The 8080-nt window shown below is 49.3% G+C and overlaps 1 protein-coding gene across 1 annotated transcript in view; it reads left to right on the top strand.

Moving 5' to 3' along the window:
- The first annotated feature begins 247 nt into the window (after window positions 1–247).
- The window catches only part of LOC106495997 (carboxyl-terminal PDZ ligand of neuronal nitric oxide synthase protein-like), a 41280-nt gene continuing 33447 nt past the window's right edge, over window positions 248–8080 (top strand). The window contains exons 1-2 of the mRNA XM_067309170.1: window positions 248–413; window positions 4812–4883. Of these exons, the coding sequence (XP_067165271.1) occupies window positions 309–413; window positions 4812–4883 (177 nt within the window). The 5' untranslated portion in view covers window positions 248–308. The remainder of the gene's footprint in view (window positions 414–4811; window positions 4884–8080) is intronic.

The following is an 8080-nucleotide window of genomic DNA, read 5'->3' as shown; positions in this document are numbered from 1 at the left end:
CGCGTCACATGAGGCAACTTCGGGCCAATGGCGCCGCAGCGAGGGGCCGGGGCTGCGCTCGGCTCCCGGGGAAGCTCATTCAAAACACGGCCGGGCTCGGGTTCGGGCGCCGGCAGCCCCTCGCCGCTCCTCCCCATGCCCCTGCCGCCGCCCGGCCCCGGCGGGCGCCGCCGCCACCGCCGCCGCCGCGGAGGGTCTCGGCGGGGCCGGGCGCTGCCGCGGGGGATGCGCCGCGGGGCGGCGGGCCGGGGCGCGCCCTGAGGGCGCCGCGGGGCGGGCGGGCGGGGAGAAGGAGGCGTCTCGCCGCGATGCCGGTGAAGAACCGGTACAACCTGGTGGACGATGGCTGCGACTCCCGCGTCCCGCTGCACAACGAGGAAGCCTTCCAGCACGGCATCCACTTCCAGGCCAAGGTGAGCGGCGGCGAGGGGCGCCCCGGCCCCGCCGCCCCCCCCCCCCCGTGGCTCCCCTCAGCGCGGGGGCGGCGGCCATGTCGGGGGCTCCGGGGGGGGGGGGGGGAGGGAAAAGCGCGGGAAGACCCCGGCCTGGCGCAGCCCCCCGCCCTGACAGACCGACCCCCCCCCCCAGCCTGTCAGACCGCTCCAGCCCGGCCTGGCGCAGCCCCCCCCGGCCTGTCAGACCCCCCCCTGCCCTGTCAGACCCCCAAAGCCCCGGGTCCGGCCCCAGCTCCGCAGGCGACTCCCCCAAACGGGGAGTTGAGGCCGGGGGGGGGGGGGGGCACGTCGCTGACCCCGCCGCCTCAGGGAGCCCCCCGGCGTCGCCTGCGGCTAAGGGGGCTCCCGCCGGCGCCCGAAGGTCTGGGGCTCCCCCTTCGCCCTCTCTGCCTGGGGCTCTGGGTGAAGAGGAGGCAGCAGCGCCCGCAGCGGGCGAGCCGGGGTCGCGGAGCCGGAGCAGGCCGCGCGCCAGCCTGCGGGGTCCGTCCGGGTCGGGACGTGTCCCCCCACCCCGGCCCCCGAAACCCCCCGCGACCCCCTAGCACCCACGCTGTGCTGCCGCATCCAAGCGAAGGAAGTCTGAAGAAAAATACCAATACATGGTAAAAATCTGTCTATTTAACATCAAAAAAATCAAACAAGTTGTTTTTTTTTTCCCCCCCTAGCAATTTTTCAGACGTTTAATGCTTAGAAGCCTTCTCGTGCCTTTCCTTTGAGAGCTGATCTGGAAAGACACCCCCTGACTGGAGCATGCATGCCACCGTGCCAATCTATAGGTCCTTGCTCCATTTGACATCTGTCACCTACATCATCAAGCAGGATACTGTCCTGACCTCCGAGTTTTAGCAGTTACAGTATTCCCCTGTACTGCTTTAAACCGCTTTAGTGCCTCGTTCCAGGCGACCTGTTCACTGCATGAAAAGCTACACAGGCAAGGTCTTAATCTAAATGCACGCGAGCTTGAGGCATCAGAAGGAAATAATGATCAATGTGAAATCTCTGACAATATCAGTAAGAATGGTCTGGCATTACAACATCACTCTTTCGATTAAGCGACTCCATTGTAGTTGACACTTTGTAGACAGTACAGGGAATGAGTTTATAATTTAGCTGACAAGAAGAATTGCATTTTGCTGGAGCAACTCTAGGGTTTTTTTGCCCTCTTTGCAGGTGGCCTAACACAGATTAAAAATGGAATTCATGTCTGCTGCCTCCTGAGCTATAAAGAAAGGGAATATATTCAAATAAAGCTTTAAAACATGGATTTTGTGCATTTCAATCTTCCTGCTAAAGGAGCTGTAAGATTTAAACAGTATATAGATCTGTGCAGACAGTTAATCACCTATTTTAAAAATCTGGCTCTTCCTTAGGGGAGAAAAGCAATCTTTGAATTGCTTTTTTTTTTTTAATTAACATTTGCTATGCTACAGACTATGGTAAAGAGAACAAAAATCCTTATTTTCACTTTTAAAAGAAGTAAAATGACTGTACCTTTAAGTGGGTGAAATGGGCTCCTTGAGATTGACAGCTTTAGGAATACAGTGCTATTCAGGGACTGGATAACATGCTGGAAGATGTGTGGGTCGAAGATGGAGTTTGCATTACCTTAGTAACTTGCTTGCTCAGTTCTGCTCCAGAGCCTGTCTCTTCCAATTAAGGTGCTTATTGTGGGTACATCAGTCTACCTGTGACTCTCAAAGTGACAAGGCTGCTCACTAATTACCCAGGGTCTCACACCAGGCAATCTTACTGATGATGTTCAGTCTCTACTCTGTACATACCAAACCATAGTACTTGCCCTTTAATCTTCAGGGATGAACTTTAATGCCTTTAAGTTAAGAGCTCAATACCACAAGTTGCTTGTGGTGGGTTCTTCTGTTTGTGTAGAGTGTAGTGAGCCTGGTGGGGCTCTGTGTAGGCACACGGGTACCCAAATTTGGTTGAAAGGCCAAAGCAGAGAGTTTGATTCTTTTCTTTTGTGCCTTTTCTGTCACCAGCTCTCCTCCTGCCCCTACCTATTAATTTATCTTTTGTAGTGTGGACTGTTCCCCAGTTCAGCTCTGTTGTTCACAGATAAAAAGCCAGCCTGCTGCACTGAGTTGGTCTGAATTACGTGCGACTGCACTGACAGCCACCTCGGAGCTGTGAGCAAGATGCTTACAAGCCAAACAGGCCACCTCTCTTCAGCGATACTGGTATGCTCTCAGCAGTGAGGGCAGAGGGAAACCCAGCTCCGTCTCTTCCTTCCCTGCTGCCCTCAAGCTCTTGTGGTCTGAGCGGTTTGGCTCTCCTGTGGCTTACCAAAAGGGTATAGCTGAAGTTACAGCTCTTAAAAATGCCACTTTGCACAGACATTTACAGAAGCATCAGGAAAAGCAGATGACCTTTCAGATTGCTTGCTGTGTTTATTTCAAGGCAGATAAAAGAGCAGTAAATACTGAGCCAGAAGAATTCATCTCTGAAAAGCCCTATTAAGTTTTCAAAAAAAACCCCATTGCAAGCAACATGATCCTGCAAGTTGCAAGCATTATAGCAGAGAAATAAAAAAACAACTGTATCAGTAACAGCAATAGCTATGGAGCTGCTCCTGGCAAAGTACTTACATGTGTATTTGAATATTTGTAGGGGTCTCCTGATTAGCTGCCCCGCTTCCTCTTCCCCTTTCCAGAGGAGAGCAACCTTCAAAAAGCCCACAACTCCAACCACACATTCAAAAACCAAACGTTACTCATGAACCTAATGCTCTTGTAGAGAGGGACTAAGCTTTGTAAACTGCCCTCCGTCCCCCACTAATCTGCCTGCTACAGCTGCACTGAGAGATGGGCTGCAGGTTTCATTGAGGGAACTGACGAACAGTGCTGGGAAAACACTCATGCCACCACGCAGGAAGAGACTTTCCCAATCCAAAACCCTCCCTTCGGCTGCTGGACTTCCAGGGCAGGGACGCAGCAGGGAGGATGGCATCCCACGCTGGCCGGGGAACTCCCCGCCTTCTACCACTCACAGAGACAGATGGCATTTTTTGCACCCTCACCTCACCAACATGTCCTTGACATGCAAAGTCTTTCCTCAGACCCCTTGTGATCCACACCACTTTCTGTTCACATGCAGTATTGCTCTCAGCAGAGGCGGCATGTTTTCCTTGTTCCTAGGGCCACGCTGGCAGCTTTTGTGCCCCCAGCTTGGCAGCCGTGTGGGCAGCGCTCCTGTTTGGCAGGTCTGCGCCTCGTGTGCTGCCCCAGGTACCCACTGTGCTGCAGCAGGGTCCTCCTGGCACAGAGCTCTTCCTACCAACATGTGCATAACCTTAGTTGTCTGCTTTGGCATATAAGCCTTATAACTGAGCATAAGGGGGAAGTACAGTCACCACAGGAGAACAGCACACAGGAGGGAAAAATGCCAGAAGCATGAAGCTGTCTGCCTACAGGTCTTCCCTGACAAACCTGTGTAGCATCAGTGGCATATTGACACTACATACAAGAGAACAGGCAACCAACTTGCAAAAAGCTGTAGGTGTTGTAAACTGGTTGAGGCGGAGATGCTGGGAACCTGGCAGCTGCCATCTGCCTTGAGTTTCGGCTCCTGAATAAGAGGAGCTGCTATCTTTGCTAGAAAGACTGATGTTTACACTTATATGCAGATACTGTATGCCAAAGGCAGCAGCTATCACATTGGCGCAAGCTCAGCTGGGCACCTTGTTCAGGACTGCAGCTCCCATGAGGGTAGCTAAAAACAGCTGGTATAAGATACAGATTTGGGTGTGTTTACTGGGAGTCTGCAGACAGTTCAGCTGGGCTGACCAAGCAGAGAAAAAACAATGTCTGGAGGGAAGGATGGTCCAGACTGAAAAGTTAGGCCAGGAACACGAAGAGCTTAAACCTTTCCCAGCAAAGCTAGTTGTTGCACATCCTGACAACTGTCCCACTCTTTATGCACCTTTAGCTTTGAGTCAGGTGTAGTGGAAGAATGACAAAGGATGGACAGTCCCATTTTCAGGCCTACAGGACCATGATTTGATCAGTAACTGCCATTGCCCTGCAAAGCACTGGTACCATCAAGTCCTACAGGAAGTGGTGAACTAGAATGTTTCCACAGAAAATGCAATGAATTTAATAGCTGATTGTCCAGTGACCCTAAAAGCACATCCAGAATCTGAATGAGGTTAGAGGCTCACACCTAAAGTTAGAAGTCCATTAATAGCTCCCTAACTTTGATATATTATCTATGACACATATCCCTGTCATGCCCTGTGTCAGGGGAGTTTAACCAAGCAAAGAGATGCTGTTTGTTTTGAAGAAGCCTGCACCATTAACTTGTGCATTACTTTACAGACTATCTCACTGTTCTGTCTTTCAGTATATCGGTAGCTTGGATGTACCGAGGCCCAACAGCCGCGTGGAGATTGTGGCAGCCATGAGGAGGATTCGGGTAAGTTCAATAGAGCTGAATCCCACGTGGAATAGAGGGTTACATTCACTGGAGTGATCTGGTTGCATTGTGTTGTTCTGGCTTTTCCCCTTACCCTTCCTCTGTGGGAGCTCAAATCTCAGCAGTCAGGATTGTAACATGCTTTTCTAGAAATTCCCGAGGCATGCAAGGATCAACTTGTCCCTTGTTCTTTGCAAAGGGATCAGTTAGCAAAGCTTGAATATAGAGCCCTAGCTCCTGCCAAGCAGGTATGGGGATTCTCCTTGAACCTTAAGAGCTTTATTTAGCCTGTTTTTCTGTGAAAAATGAGACATGCACAATCTGCCCCACAAAAGCTCTTGAATTCATTGACTGGTTCCAAATATATCCCATTATTATATATATTGAAATATCACTGGCCTAGCAGATATGATGGATGTAAATCCCATTGGATTAGACTTTGTGGATTCTGCTGCTCATGGAACAATTTGCTTACTTTTACCCTGTCTTACAGTTCCTGTTTCTCATCAGCAAGCATACGCTCTTCTTCCTTTAGCCCTTTATTCTTCAAACACTCTGTGAATGGTCACCAGATTTAGCTGTGATTAGCAGTGTAGCTAGCTTAAATCTGCTTTCTGTATAACCAGTTCAAGTATACCTACCCCAAAAGGCAGTGCTGCTGTTGTGCCTGGCTCAAGTTTTGCAGGGGTCTTAATTCTGAGGTTGTTCATATGACTCACGTCAACTGAAGCAGGTTTGAGAATCTTCTGCTTAAAGCTTTGAAGGGATTATCCTATTCAACCCCCCGCCATGTTTAAGCATCTAATTTTCATTTAGAATAGTGCTTTTTAAACTTTGTCTGTAACCAGCTGGGGAGCTGATGTATTCATCTCCAGCCAAGCACAGAAATGAGATTCCCCTGCTTTTGCCTGCTCATACCGTTAGCACAGCTCTTGTTCAGAACACAGTGCTGTAGCAATCTGAATTGTCTGATTATTTATGGAACAGGTGAATGTCCATAGGAAGCAAAGGCAATAGGTGAGGACTACTGGGGCAATTCAGATGCTGATGTAACTATTGGTAAATTTTGAGCCGAATCAAATTTTTGGCATCAGACTTGACATTGCATGGCAAAAGTGGCTTCTGATCCTTGAGTAAGTAACACTCATGTAAGAAAAAAACAGAAAGTGTTTTAATACCAGTTTCTAGAAAATGTGATATTCTGCTTTCACACCTGCTATTGCCATGCTGGCATAGTATCTATCCTGGAGTCTTGGCAGTGCGATAACATGCTTGGGTGCTATGTGAAGCATATAACAAACCACTCTGCGTTCATGGATGCCCATCAGTTAATCTTATCACACCATATTTTGAAGCATCAGAATATTTTGGGCATCCTGTATTCTATACTGGGTTTTTAATCTTGGAAGCCCTTTCTAAAAAGGGAGGGCTTCCTTTTCCATGTGTGTATTGTACAGCAGGATCTTATTCAGGCACTTCCTGGCTGCTGAGCGGAAGATGCTCCTCTATTGAAGATAGTTAATTGGCACTGATCCTTAATTAGAGCATAAAGAATGAACTGGGAAGTCTGTGAAGAGAATTCTAGTGCACAGAGTACACAACCTAGGAATGGAGGGAAGATGGGGGTTATTTATGTAGCGTTCATTTGCATGCAGAGGCCTTGTCTACGCTAGCGTTCTTTCCCATGGACTCTCGGCAGCGCCAGTTGTAACTGGGAGGAAATACTGGAAGAAGCCATTGGCAGAAGCTTGTATTCTGCTACCATCTTATTGTGAGCAGTAGTGCCTATTTGCACTGCAAAAGTGAGAAAGGTTCTGCAAGCCCTGCCAAGCATTGACAAGGGCACGTTTTGCAAAAGCTTTCATCCTTTGTGCACTCCAGTGTTCAACTGGAATTCTCTACTGGAGTGGAAGAGATGAGCCGCGCAGTACAAGCCCTAGCGCGACATCTCCTATGCTACCCCGTATGCCCTGCGACACGGGAGGCAGCCTCAGCCAGCAATGGAGCGGTGCGCGACGGGAGTCAGCAGAGTCCGAGGGCAGCCCACTGGCACAGGCAGGTTGTTACTCATTGCTGCTGCCACTCCAAAGGGGGACCAGGGAGGAAGATGAGGAGTCACAGCTCCTGTCTTCAGGCAGTCCAACCCCTTTATTTTTTGAGGCTTTGACAGAGCTGGTTACTTTAGTTACTTTTTACTAAATTAATACAGACTCTGAAACTGCCTGCCTACTCTTACATCTGATTCTGGTGTCCACTCAGTGATGAAAAGCACTCACCATAGGGAAAAGTCCTTTACCTAGCACTGAAAGTTGACCTCAGACTATAGGGAAAGAGTGAAGATGGTAAGGAAAGCAGCAATTTCATATCCAGTTGCTAAGTCTGCTCCTTGGCATCTTACTGCCATAGTGTTCCACTCATCAGCAGAGCGGTGTGCTGGCAGACTTCAGGACATGCAGTGTGCACAGGTATGGGACATCACTCCCGGGGAGAGCCTCAAATGACAGGTTTAACATTTGCCTGCTGAAACCATGATCTGTTCTTTTGCAGTAGGGATTTAAGATGCACTCTCAGAGTAAAGCTTAAATCCGTATTTCTTACTGAATGGATGCTTGTGGAATTACTAGCAATACTCCATTAGTCACAGATTTGATTCCCATTTCATAACAGACTGGAAAACCTTGTCTCATCATGTTTGTGCTTCCACTTGAGGGAATGCAAATGCAATAGGTAGAACAGGGAAGTTGCTGTTCTTGATTTCCCATTATGCAGAGCTAGACAACTGTAAGTTTGCTAATCCTCCCAGTGGATTATTAGCTGTGTATAAGCTGCCATGTTATTATATGATCCTCAAAGTTCAAGCTAATCCCTCTTCCTCCTCTTGCCCTGTCAGGGGAGGTGATGAAATTAGTTTGCTACTTGAATAAGTACTGAAACACTGCTCTGACAGGCATATCAAGTTCTAGTTGCTGTTTATGAGAGTGGAATTCGCTGTGCAGCTACAAGCACCCAGTGCGGGAAGGCGTTCCTCCGCCTCAAAGGCGGTTGGAAGCCTCTTCCGGAGAAGCGGCATGCAGTAGCTGCAGTCTCCTGCTGCTGCCTGAGGCCATCCAGGCCTGGGTGTGTGGCAGTACTCCTTCAAGCTCCTGCATTCAGAGTCAGTTTTCTGATGAAGTTGGCTTTTTTTCTGAAGTGGATTC

This window comes from Apteryx mantelli, chromosome 21, assembly GCF_036417845.1.
Source record: "Apteryx mantelli isolate bAptMan1 chromosome 21, bAptMan1.hap1, whole genome shotgun sequence".
NCBI classification, from domain to species: domain Eukaryota; kingdom Metazoa; phylum Chordata; class Aves; order Apterygiformes; family Apterygidae; genus Apteryx; species Apteryx mantelli.
The sequence above is the reverse complement of the archived record's forward strand: the minus strand, read 5'-3'. Positions and strand labels throughout refer to the sequence as shown.